At 36.2% G+C, this 13233-nt stretch overlaps 2 protein-coding genes across 4 annotated transcripts in view; one reads left to right on the top strand and one right to left on the bottom strand.

The window, feature by feature from the left end:
* LOC136826288 (uncharacterized) overlaps positions 1-13233 on the top strand; it is a 181465-nt gene that overhangs the window by 51691 nt on the left and 116541 nt on the right. For both annotated transcript variants that reach the window (XM_067083505.1, XM_067083506.1), the window contains exon 2: positions 12107-12196. The gene's annotated coding sequence lies outside the window, so the exon portion shown is untranslated. The remainder of the gene's footprint in view (positions 1-12106; positions 12197-13233) is intronic.
* Positions 859-13233, bottom strand: part of LOC136826290 (adenylate kinase isoenzyme 5) — a 102578-nt gene continuing 90203 nt past the window's right edge. For both annotated transcript variants that reach the window (XM_067083509.1, XM_067083510.1), the window contains 7 exons: positions 13089-13194; positions 12669-12785; positions 12044-12243; positions 11321-11434; positions 10590-10772; positions 8376-8467; positions 859-7108 (listed from right to left, as the gene is read on the bottom strand). In XM_067083509.1, the coding sequence (XP_066939610.1) occupies positions 6946-7108; positions 8376-8467; positions 10590-10772; positions 11321-11434; positions 12044-12243; positions 12669-12785; positions 13089-13194 (975 nt within the window). In that variant the 3' untranslated portion in view covers positions 859-6945. The remainder of the gene's footprint in view (positions 7109-8375; positions 8468-10589; positions 10773-11320; positions 11435-12043; positions 12244-12668; positions 12786-13088; positions 13195-13233) is intronic.

The following is a 13233-nucleotide window of genomic DNA, read 5'->3' as shown; positions in this document are numbered from 1 at the left end:
AAAATATTTGGGTACACTTGATAATTTCTGAAGTTTCCGTAGAAAACACAAGAATTCAAAACTGACCGATATCAACAAGACACAATAGACAGTGGATTTTTCTGCGTGTTATTCTCACCATAATATATATTCTTGGTACATTTCTCAATTGTTGTTTGAGGAGGAGCAAACAACTTGCTTTCGATGTGACATTCTCTTTCCCTTTCATTTGCATAGACATCCTACATCTTCATCTTAAAGACTTAATTAACTAATCAGGCCAAGTTCCAAGTAAGTTTGTATGCATTAAATTTCCACTTGCATTAATTCTCGTGAGAATTATCATCCGTTATGAATAGTGTGCAGATAATCCTGAGTCAGATTTTTCACTCTCATCAAAGAGTTGTGTTCAGAGGGAAGCAGTCACAAACATCAAATAAGCTTCTTATTCTAGGGTGAGCGTCCTTAAACACAAGACGTTCCTCTGATTAGGACATTTTATTCTTAACTGCTTAAGACGACATTCACTTATTGTCATTTTCAGGATAAGATGGAGAAATATAAATGCTGAACTGAACCCGAGCAAGACAGTTGTAGCCCAAATGAAATTTTTCTCTTATTATGGTTTTACAGCAATGTAGAATTGCAATAATTTGATTACCGTTCTTTATCAATATTTTGATATTTTTCACTTAATTAGAAAGCGCTTTTCTAACAATGCAGACCAAAGTTTGCTCTCAAAAACAATGAGGAAATCCGCTGAAATGTCTCTGAAATGTCAATAGGAAAATTTCTAAATAAATTATCCTTATAATTTTGGTAATACAAACGCATGATAATCATAAATATTTCATTGAAAAGGTCATTGAAACACGCAGGTGCTATTTCAAAAGATATCTGTAAATCTCTTTTATTAAGACTCATATATCTCTCATAATCAGAAATGATGACTTCATTTCTGCATCTCATCAGTAAACCTGATCAGTAATCCTTTTTTCCAGTCTTAACATTCTCTTAATGACACATTTCCATAATGATTGACAAACCTTCCTATAAATGACATAACCCTTCAAGGGCTAATGAATATTTCTCTTAGTAGCATAAATCCTATAGGATTAACAAACATTTCTCTCATGACATGATTCCCTTGGGATTAACGGACATTTTTGTTATTGGCTTAATTCTTTAAAGGTTAACGAACATTTTTTGTTACTGACATAATTTCTGAAGGGTTAACGAACATTTCTATTAATAACATGATTCCCCATGACATGATTCTTTAAAGGCTAACAAACATTTCTCTTAATAACATGATTCATGAATGTTCTTTAAAAATGAAAGAAGTTTCCCTTCATGACATTATCAATGAAGTACTAATGACATCTCTCCCTATGGCATTTTTAAGGTTAAACCAAACAACGAAATGTTCTTTTAACAAAGAGGATCAATCAAGGAAAGAAACGCGGAAATTATTACAAGCAAGTAAGATAATCCAGTGTTTGATGCGAATGTATTAAGATAAAGAAATGGACGAGAATGTGTGTAAATTCTAAAATAACACTTCACTTCAAGCTGCCTCTAGATGATGGCTTTGTCATGTATTATTGATACAGATTCAGAAATGCGTGATGGTGGTTCTTGAAAAATAAGGTCATACCAGAAACAGCTTAGGCAATGTCTGAAATAGCGATGAAACCCTAAACAAAAATTCTTGGCCAAAATTTGCCAATATCCAGAGAATATAACATTTAAAAAAGACATGTTTTAACATTAGCTGTATCATTCCTTCTTAAGTTTTATGAATAGCTACATCCACATACGAATTGTCATACAACTTCCCTCTAATAACATTTTTGCTCATATGGCATTTAGTCTGAATAATTAGTTTGGAATAACAAATTAAAAATCTCCTATACTTCCTTATTACCACAATACAAAATTTTCATCTTGCAGGGTACAGAAATACCAGATTAATGATTTCACTGTTGAAATGGCGGTGCAAAAAGGCTTTATTACAAGCGATGTAAAACTGAAAAAATCAGTTTTGTTATAACCGAATCGTCCACAGTCTTTTGCCTGACAAGAAACTTTGTAAATATTTATCCAGATTCTGAAATCTTTATCTAAAGCTTTCCTTCTTAGCAGAATCATTATGACATTTGCATTTGTTTACGGACCCTCACCCAGATGAAATATACATTCGTTATATCTGTGTGTATGTGTTTGGATGTATTTTCTTACCACTCATGATTTATATTCAAGAGAATGATGATTTGTTTGTCCCGTCAGCCATTTTTCGTAAGGTTTCATCACGTCGGTTTTCCCGGAACCTGATTTTCCTGACTTTTAGCACCGATTCCCAACTAGCCGTGGAAGACCAGAAGAAAAGTAACTGACCTTTGCCTTGGAAGTAATTTTCTTCAGTTCTCTACCACTAACACAACACTGAAGGAAGATTTTAATTTTTGTGAAGAGAGAAAATAACATGTTTAGTTCCTTTTTCAAGGCACCACGAACGTATTTATTGATTATTTCAAATGAAAATGTAAATAATTTTCATTCAGTGCCTTACGTCCTCCCATAAAAATGATTTTCCATGCTTGAAGACGTCAGGCGTGAGTTTTTTTTTCCGGTCTAATTGCTTACGTACCAATTTTGCAACTTTATAACCTTAGTCCTCAAGCCTAAGTGATGATATTTCTTCTTTTCTGTTGAATCGTTGATTGAACATTGATATTTTCTTTCTATTTTCAAATTTAAGAAGTGGATCTAAGAGTCATACGTCTTGTTGAAGTCGTATTATTCACTTCGAAACAAAGTTCACGTTCTATATTAGACACAAGCGCGGAGTTAGACACTTAATCTCAGGAGGCACGATTCATGATACTAAAACTGTATTTGGGTGTCTTGTGTTTATTTCCATACTTTTATATTCGTATTATTCATAAAGATTTGACTCACAGAAGTACATTAAATAGAAAAGAGGTGTCTTTGCGTTTAAGATTTATCACAATTTTCATACTGAGTTACTTTCCCTTTCTTTAATTTCTTTCTTGTTCCGTTTTATTTGTTATGAGATTTAGTTATTTTCTGAGCAACTAATGTGTCGATGACAGAAAATAGAAGAAACTTCACAAATGAAATTTGGAGTTTTGCCCAAAATTATGTTTAACAGAGCAGAAAAAAAAATTAATTTGGATTCTCAGAAAACTATAGGCATTTCTTGTGCTTTTAAAGTTGTTTATAATTAATAAAGGGTATATGTCGGATAGAGACAACTTTTTCTTCAGAGGTAAAAAGTATTTTTTGCACTGCTCGACGAATTTCCTGTACTTGAATTGACATCGTCAGGGATATTTATTTATTGTTGACACCCTTGAAATACAAAGGAACATTAAACCTGTACTTTTCTTGGATTTGTTGCCCATGAAATTCGCACATTTCTTCCTAAAAGTGTTCACGCATTTGTAAAAGTTATGCAATGGTGTACAGACAGATAGATTAATATACCCGCCTGCATTGTTGTACATCGTGACTTACTGCCTAGGGAAGCTGTATTATCTTAATACGAAATCATGAATGCGTGAACGGATGACATATGTCACTAAAAACACGAGCGATTTAATTATCCTATTTGTCTCAAGCAGAAACAACGCTAGAACTCCACTATCTATTATTTAATAATCTGTCCCTGTTCTTCCCTTCCCAGGCCATTCTAAAATTACGGGAATTTTTGCTACTATGAAATTCTGTGCGAAAAAAAAACCGCTTAAGAAAAGGTGAACAAGTCTATGCCAGCTTCGTTGTTCGTTCAGAAATCCTCCTTTGAAACCAAGGGCCTTTAAATATAGAATATATTAGAAGGACCTTGCCTGCAACGAGGAGGCTAACTGAAATCGGTCAACATAAATTCTGAATGGTGCTACACCGCGAGTGCCGCTTTATGCATTGGCAAAGATCACTCGGTAAAATATATTATTCGCCGCTTTCCGTTTGAAAGAATCTCCTGAGAAAGAGCTTGGTTTTTGTTAGGCTAAAATTCCTCTCACTGCATGGAAATTTTGGCACATGTACTCTTACAGCTTTTTATCATATTCGTTTGTCTAAATCTTCTAAAAGAAGTTTTGCATTCTATGGAAATAACACTGAAATTCTAATACTGTATTCTGTTGAAAACATAGTGTTAAAACGTGCAGAAGACGGAAATGACAACCTTTTTATGAAGAAATGACTTTCTGCTACAGTGTCTTCAAAAGAAACACTATTTTTAAATTCTTCCCCTAAGGTTTATAGAAAGGTAATGGCGTGCTATTACGGACCTAGCAATTAACTCTTCCCTCAGCTGCAGAATCAGTGAATGCTTTGTTTCCTAGTAAGTTCAAGTTCTATTGACATATATTGTTCGTTTGTTCAGTTCTTTGACAGTCCGAATTAATCCGTGGTCGAGAAGGAGACTTCTTTGGATTTTTTCTTTTTATATATTGTAATGAGATTATAGTAAGTCGAGCGAGTATCCGAGCAATTTCGAATTTTTTACCTTTTCCATATTTATTTATTTTTCCGCAGTTTGTATTTCATGTTCGTCAATTTTTCTTGTTGCTGTATGAAACACGATTACATGTGATAAATAATGTTACATTAAAGAGAGAATGTAGCTCTTTAAGGCATCACCTTTTGAAGCGTTAGTTTCATACGAGTATAAAGAATTTTGCAGGATACTTCGTAGGAGCTTAGTTGTATAAAGAGAACTGTTCAATATTTCTGGGGAATCTCTCTACTCTGAACATCTTTACATTCTAATGGAAATTAAGATTTATCAGCAAAGTTCTTCCATTTTTTTTTTTTTTTTGCAGTCAACTGCCTGGCTGCAATGCATATGTGCCCTACTTTTGTAATATGTGGAACGTTATAATGATAGAGCATTTTCAGCGCTGCAAGGACTTTTTCACATCCAGTTTACAGTAAAAGTTTGCAAGGCCTGTCATCTAACACATAATTTCACCTTTCTCAAGTTTTTATTCAGAATTTCTTCTGGGCAATAGTCACTTTAGGAAAGATTCTTTTGTTTGCCTTTTTCATAAGGGACATTCTGGACTGAATTTTAACTGAGATAACCTTCCTGTGGAACCTTGATTTGGTGTGCAGCGTCCACCACAACTCAGGTGTACTCTCTGGGGGCTATCAACCCCCGACTAATTGATTTGGAATGTTCTTATGGCTTCCATTGCCCCTTCCATATAACCTTCAGTCTTTCATACGGTTTTTTTCGCTTTTCCTTTCTTTACTTAGCAACAGGCACTCTATGTGGAGAAATATTAGATCAACGTTCTTCCACTCTTTTCCTGCACTGTTGAACTTGAGGCCTTCGATATTATCAACGCTACGTCTCATAAATAAAAATTAACATAATCATAGCTCAAGTTTTGCTGGAGCTTCTTCCTAAATTCAAAAATTCGCAGTCTGGCATTCTGGTTCCCGATTTTACAATTTTCCAGTTCTTGTACTTATAACTATATATTATATATATATATATATATATATATATATATTATATATATATATATATATATAAATCAAAGATATAATATTCATTACGTATTCATTGCATCTACCTAAAGAAGTGTTATAAATCTACTTCATGAAAAACACCTTTAATGTGATTAGTCGATGTCACAATGTCACCATTAGGCACCTATTTATTTTTTATCATCTAATAATGTCCACTTTATCAACAACCGTTTTTCTTCAGACACATTGGATAAACAAAGTACTGTCTGAAAAGATTTCTTACTTATCCAACAAAGCTTCATGCTAAGCTGCATTTCAGGGGGACACTTCATTTATATAGGGAAATGATTTAACAAGGCAATGTCTGGGGCGTCTAAAGTGTCATACATTTCTTAACTCTTTTGTCTGCTCGACTAAGAATTTGAGAGAATCGCTAAGCGTTGAGCTTATCTGCTTCATTCACGAAGAAATAATTCCGTGTTCTTCACTGGCGGAATCCAGATGGCTTGCAAAATTATACCTCTCAACTCTGTCATGTAAATTGTCCGACGTCCTTATAGGAACTTTTAGAAAAAGTTTATATATCTTTCTTCCTTATCAGGGTTAGTTCTTTTGGATACAGAAATATCGACAGATGTTTAAAATTTAAATATATCGTGTGACACGAAATTAATTTTAAATAGTTCAAAAACTTGTCTTTTTAGAATTCATTATCCCAGAAAACTACACCATAAGCAGATTTTATTGTAGAAAAACTATTGAAATGTTGAAACAAGGATTGTTCTCTCTTGTCCGTCTTGTGACTATTCTTGTTAAGGTCTGTATGGGAGGGAACATAGCTCAATAAACACATACTCTTCTCTGGTATTGGTAATAAGACATAGCGACCAAAACACATGGGCTTAAGTCTCTGCTACAGACTTCTATGTAAAGAAGAAGAAAAACTGTCGAAAACATTATAAGTTAAGTACTATGAGCAAGGAGAGAATTAAAACTAAGTTAAATTCCTTACACCTAAACAGTTGTACAGCCATGATTCCTATAATTCGAAGTTTGCTTGAATATCTTGTCTCAAAGACCACAGATTTACCCAAGGAGAGTTGCGCGCGTTCCATAACTGTCGGCGAGAAAAATATGACCATCTATCTATCGTATCTCCATTGGAGCCTTAGAAAAATAGGTCCCAAACTCATAATTTCTCATAATACTGTTCCTCTCCATCTAGGAATGACGCATTTTGTACAGATTCAAAGGAGAAATAATTGAGAATTCAAGCAACTTTCAACAAATTGTCCCCAAGGTGGCTAATGTTCCTCTATAAAAACTCAACACCAGCAAGACCTCTTCGAGTGCTGATACTCTAGTTACAAAAATCAACACCAGGGAGACTACTACTTCGAGGGTTGAGGTTTGAGTTATCACAGATTTCCTTTTACGTCCAGTGGCACCGTGCTTGTGTCAGACCAGTTCTGCTTTCAGCTGCTCGTTCGTGACGTTTTCCACGACGTCGTTGTCGCTGAAGTCGTGCGAGAGAGAGCGGTCCTCGTCGGGCTCGGTCTCGTTCGCCGAGGGAATGTTGCCGTTGGCCTGGTCGGGGCTGGGAATGTCCTCTCCCTTGCGTCTGGAATGAAATGGTAAAGAAGTCAGTGAAGGCGTTAACAACTCTCCCTTGCGCCTGAACTGAAATAGCAAAGAAATCAACAGAGGTTTTAAAAAATAACCATTACAAGATAATATGGTTGTAGGTAGGGGTAGGCTGTAGTATGTTAAGTTTTCAGAAAATCTGAACGTCTGAAATTAGCATTTTTGTCAGTCACACTGCAATGTTTAAATACTTCGACTTCCTTGAATCTCATGCGCCGACGTCATCAGTTCGTAGACGACGCTGTCAGATCCAATTTGTTGTATTTTCATTTGCAATTTATTAGTAGATTTATTTTTAAAAACTGTTTCTTTCGCTGGATTCCATTTCCTCCCTAATTTTCTTTATAGTATGTTTGAATTTAAACACGCATGAAAGTGATGTGTTTATCCTCCAATGTGCAACGTGAATTACTAGAATCAGAATTACTGCAGAAGTAAGTTGCATATGTTAATATTATCCTTTGCAGATCTCAACAGAACAGTAAAGACGTTTGATTTACTCGGCATCGCTAAGCATTGAAAACAGCATCGCAGAAAAATAAACTTAATAATGTCTTTAAAGCATATTGTTCAAACATAATCAAATATTTTATTTCGTAGCCACAAAAAAGATAAAGTACAGTAAACAAAGGAATAAAAACGAAATAACCTTCAAGTGTCCGTGATTTAAACTAAGTTTTCCAATGACAGTGAAGAATAATTTATGTTATAGAGGCTATACTGGGAGGAGCCATTCAACTTACATATCCATGTGTATGTATTAAACTAGGGCAATAACTTTGAGATGTTCCTAATAGGTAAATGAAGCCAATATGAATTTGAGTGATAAGAAATATGCACATATTCAAGATATTTAGGATTTCACTGGTATCTCCAAGTAACAAAAAATATAGCACAACTCATGAGGTTAATATATTTAAGGATAAGAACCTCTGTAAGATATTTTGGATTTCATTGGTATCTTCCAGTAACAAAAAATATAACAATACAACTCAAGTAACAACAACAAAAAAATGTAAATGCCGTTTAAATTTACCGAAGTAATCATAGATAAATATAACTGGGAGGTACGTCTTCCGAAATTATCAACATTTCTTTGTCTAATTAGTAGGTTTTTTTCTCGTTGCCAGAGAAAGCTAGTTCCACCTTCATAACTATAAGTTTTATTTCTCTTTCCACACGGTGGCAAATCCATGCTAGAATTCTCTTGGATAAAACAATGAAATAAAAGATAAGCTTCCTACCTGTGGGAACGTCTTGTAAGATTCTGCGTTTCGACGTAAATAGCTCTCTTCACTTCACGCTCCACCTGTTCGATATCTGCGTCACCGTCAATCTGAGAAATAAGCAGTTTTATTTCATCTATAATGCGGAAGAGAAAGACTTGCCTAAGTCATCTGTTTTTTTATTTTTTATATATGAGCGTGTTATTTATCCGCCATAAATTATATCTATCTAAACAGACGTGATTCAGCATATCTAGTCTTTTCACCATAGTCCTTTTCTGTTTTGAGGGGTAAGCGCCTTCTTGTTCCCAGAAAGTCTTTAGAGATAAAGTTACTAGGTTCAGGACCTTTTCTCAAGTCCCAGTGACGCTGGTACCCAATCACAGCCCAGACAGCTGCGATTCTTAGAGACCTATTACGTCCCGAGAGGTATTGCTCACATGCCAGATAGTAAAAGTACTAGACAGAATATAATTAAGGTGCGTGTCTGGAGTTACTGTCATTGCCGGCTGAGTTCATTGACCTGAAGACAATAATTCCACATGATGACATAGCATTGACTGAAGTTGAGAATGTATTCACGAGACCATCAACAGTATTATGGATATCGTGTCCTTGATCATTCCAGCAGTTGTGGTAAATGTAGCCTCTTCTTTTACATTATGGAACATCTTTATTACCATACAAAGGGAGTTCTTCTATCAGGTAGACAGATTAAACCAGTACACATACCAAAAATAGATATGAACAACACCACCAAGTTCCAGAGGAAAGACCGCAAATTGCCTGTAGCAATCTAAAGTCGTAAATGACGTTTTAGCACCATACACCCCTGCAAGCTATTCTTTGAAATTTGCTTTGGGATTCATCGATAGGCTTAAAACCACCAAACCAGATGAGGACATTGCATTCCTGGACATGGACAGCATGCTCAACAGTACCTCAGGCCAGGAAGTTATCGGGATCACCTTAAATAACATCTGATCTAGTATAAACCCCTTCCAAATTCCTAAAGAGCTAATGAGGGACACGCTGATGCCGTGCTTAGTATCGGCCCCTTATCATCTCACACTAGGAACTTTTTCAGTAGAAAGATAGAGTAGCACTCAAATCACCTCTTGATGTGCTATTTACTAACTCATACATGACTACTGAAGAAAAGAGATTTTTCAGTATCGATCCAGAAGCCCAAAAACCATGACAGACAATACGTAGAAGATATCTTTGTAGTCATTTAAGAAACTGACAAGCCAGAGTTTCTCTGGCAGAATGTTCTGAAAACCATTTCTGTCCACAACTTCACGAATGATGCTAGTAAAAACAAGACCAATTAATTACCTTAACTTCCTTCCCAGTACACTACATCCATCTACAAAAAATCTACCAACATAGGGTGCTAATTTCACACCCAAAGATGGAACATCAAACAAGATGACGAAAATAGTAAATTGATATACATCCTATAGACTATGAGATGGTCTTCAACAGAAAGCAGGCATGTTTTGTAGAATCATCACCAACCAAGTGATAAAAAAGCACCTTACAAAAGTCTGACTGAGAGTGTTCAGCTGCTTCAATCTGTAGCTGCCCTGTTGATGCAGAGCAGCACTGCCCTTAAATATTTAAAGAAGGCTATATATCCAGATATTCTTGGATTACATCCCCCCCACCAGTAAAGGGAACAGGCAGTCATTAATAAATTAAGAGCACCGAAACTGATGTCCAGGGTATAATTAGGATCATAAGGCTACACCCTGCAGCACCCCTACCAGCAGGAATGAGGTACCTTTGGTAAAGCGAACAAACATTCTAGTGCCGACACATAGAGCCAGGAGCCTGGTAGTACTATCAAGTGGCGATAGACCACCTGGACCTCTTTGACTAAAGTAATTTAAGTCACTCTGCAAATTAGGAGCTCCTTCAGCGGTAAAAGATCCTTTGCAAAATCATTATTACTCTGCAAAGACCACGAAGCAAAGGAGGCACAGCTGTCAGGAGGAAATGAATGGAGTTATGTACTATTTCTTCTTCTCCGAAACTTTACTTTGAGAAAGAGAAAAAAGTAACAAAAAATGTCAATAATCTGTCCTAACAGTACAGAAACCACGAGTGCACGTGCATCAGTAACCATATATACTGTATATAGAGAGAAATAGTTAGATATATTATAATAGATATATATTGTTTGCCATCAAGTGATAGAATTCAAAGAGAAATGAACTGGTCACTCACTATTCTTAATCGATTCTTCTCATCGAAGGCCTTCAGCATTGGCAAGGTGACATCCCGGTAGATGGCCAGACGTCTTCTAGCGGCTGCCACGTTATCGTCGAGTCTGTTCTCTCTCCTCCCCAGATTTCTCCCCAGCTCCAACTCAGAGCAGTCGATTAGCAGCAGGGGAGCAATTTGGTGGAACTGCAAGTAATGGAATGTTGTTGGATAAGGGGAGCGTTACGAAGATGTGAAATGTATCAGTTAATGAATGTCACGAATAAAGAATTCACGTATGGTGAAGAAAAAACAGAATTTTGGAAGACTGGATTTCTAGAATTACCAAAAGACAATAATGTATTAGAAAATGTGGAATATATACAATGTTTTCAGTTATTGAATGTCACGAATAAAGAATTCACGTATGGTGAAGCAAAAACAAAGTTTTGGAAGACTGGATTTCTAGAATTACCAAAAGACAATAATGTATTAGAAAATTTGGAATATATCTAAAAAAATAACATTGGCTGATGAGTAATATAAATAAAATTTCGAAAGACAGCAACACTGAGAAAGAAAATGAAAAAAGGAAAATATTCTAAAGTATGTGCTCTACCGAGGAACAGTGATTTTATTTAGTGATGAAAAAGATATAAGTTGAACACACGTACATCATACATACGTTTACATACATGCATGCATACAAACTAAGGAGGATCTACGAAGTTTTACTGTATAGAATACAAGATTACCTCCTCTTCGAAAGACTGAGCTTGTATGACGTCCTTCGGAAATCCTACAATGACAATACCTTCGTGGGATCTTAACACATCCAAACGATCTTTTAGTATCTTTAGGATGAGATCCTGCAACGAAGGGAGAATAGTTTACTGTAAGTTACAGTCAATAGAACGGGAAAATATTGATAGAGTTGTCTGTGACAAAGAACAACAAAATGCTAGTGGAGCGGAAGTTGTAAGAACAAAGTTGTATTTTAAGAGAGATCTTTCACATTCACAATTGATCCCTGATCCCCTGCAACCAGATTTGCTGAACAACAGCACCAATATGCAGTAAATATGACTGGCTGTCGAACTTCTCAGTTCCAGAGGTCCTTGATTCCTCACACTGTTGGACTGTTGAACAGTCTCCCTGAGGATGTGCAATTGGAACTTCTGAAGTTCAAGCGAAGATGCAATGCATTACTACCCAAATACAATCTCCGTGTATTTTTATAATTTAAATTTTTATCTATTTATTTATTTATTCATTTGTTAATTTATTTTTTCTCTTTTAATAATTGACCTCTTCTTTCTGTATTTCCCATTACCTTCTGTTGCTTCTTTGCAGTGAATACCATATTCTTTTGAAAGTTGGATTTCAAGCCAATGGCCCCTGTGGGCTTGTTCCATATGAATAGGGTTCATCTTCTGAATGATAATAATAATGATAAGTATCTTCCCAGGTGCCTTTACCTGAGGGACAAGCTCCCCCTTCTTCATGAGGTTTTGAATCATGAGGACTTTCTCCTCCGGCAGGTCGCCATACGACTCAGGGTCCTCCTTCCATCTGGTCACGTGGTCTCGCAGGAGCTGCCCTACGCCTACGCAAGCCCATCCAGGGTAGAGGTAGGTGATTCCGCTGACCAGCCGCCACTTGTCACTGCCAGGCCCACCTGCAGAAACTCAAAGCTCAGTAATACAATTCTCATTCAATCAGATTTGTTGTTAACTAGTATACGTTCAGTTTTTAATGTCGGTTTATAATAATATGGCCATTTGTTTCAGCACTATATAAATATGAAACTTATTCCAGATACAATTGAATGAAACTTTTTGCTCTATTAGTCAGGTTTTCACTTTTCGTTGAGTCACGCACACATATATATGCTATATATGTGTGTGTATGAATTCATACGGAGAGAGAGAGAGTTATTCTCAGTTTTTCCTATTTGTTAATCTACATATTGCCGAAAGTAATACGTCTTTTGCAAGGATTTCCCTTTGTGTACGTCTAAGACTTTGAAATGAAGGTTCGAAGCGTCTCTCAGTTCTAATAACGGTATTATTTTACACAAGCGCTCATTCCAAGGAAACTCACCCATAAACAAGAGACAGGGAGGGAGCTTCGATTCCTCCGGATTGATGTTGATGGAAGAAGCGGAGAGAGCTTTGCTCTGCACCAGTGACACCATGTTCCTGTACTCTCTGTAGGACCCTAAAGGAGTGAACAAATGATCAGACAGACAGTCTGATAGATAACTGATGAAATAGCTAAACAAATAGATGAATAAACGTACAGTGATATGGATTCACAAAATAAACGCGCTCTTCAATATCAAATATCCATCAAATTATTAACGGCATGTGCGACATCTCAGGGTCACACTATCGGACCTTGACTTTAACAGGGTAGTTAATGAGAATAAGTAAATCAACTGTTCGATAATAAGAACAGGAAGAATAACACTAAGAAGGGGAAGCAATTCAACAGTTGAATGAATATACGTAGAATGCTCACCAACAGATGCTCTAGACGGAGGAGGCAAAGTCCTGGGCTCCAGGATTTTGGCATGAGCTCTCTGGACGTCCCGGAATACCTCTTCTTGACTTCTCTCTCCAGATACCTGATAAAAAAAATGGAACAAGAATCAGAGATCTTCTTT

Source organism: Macrobrachium rosenbergii, chromosome 40 (genome assembly GCF_040412425.1).
Source record: "Macrobrachium rosenbergii isolate ZJJX-2024 chromosome 40, ASM4041242v1, whole genome shotgun sequence".
NCBI classification, from domain to species: domain Eukaryota; kingdom Metazoa; phylum Arthropoda; class Malacostraca; order Decapoda; family Palaemonidae; genus Macrobrachium; species Macrobrachium rosenbergii.
Note: the sequence above shows the minus strand (reverse complement) of the source record. Positions and strands in the feature narration are given on the sequence as shown.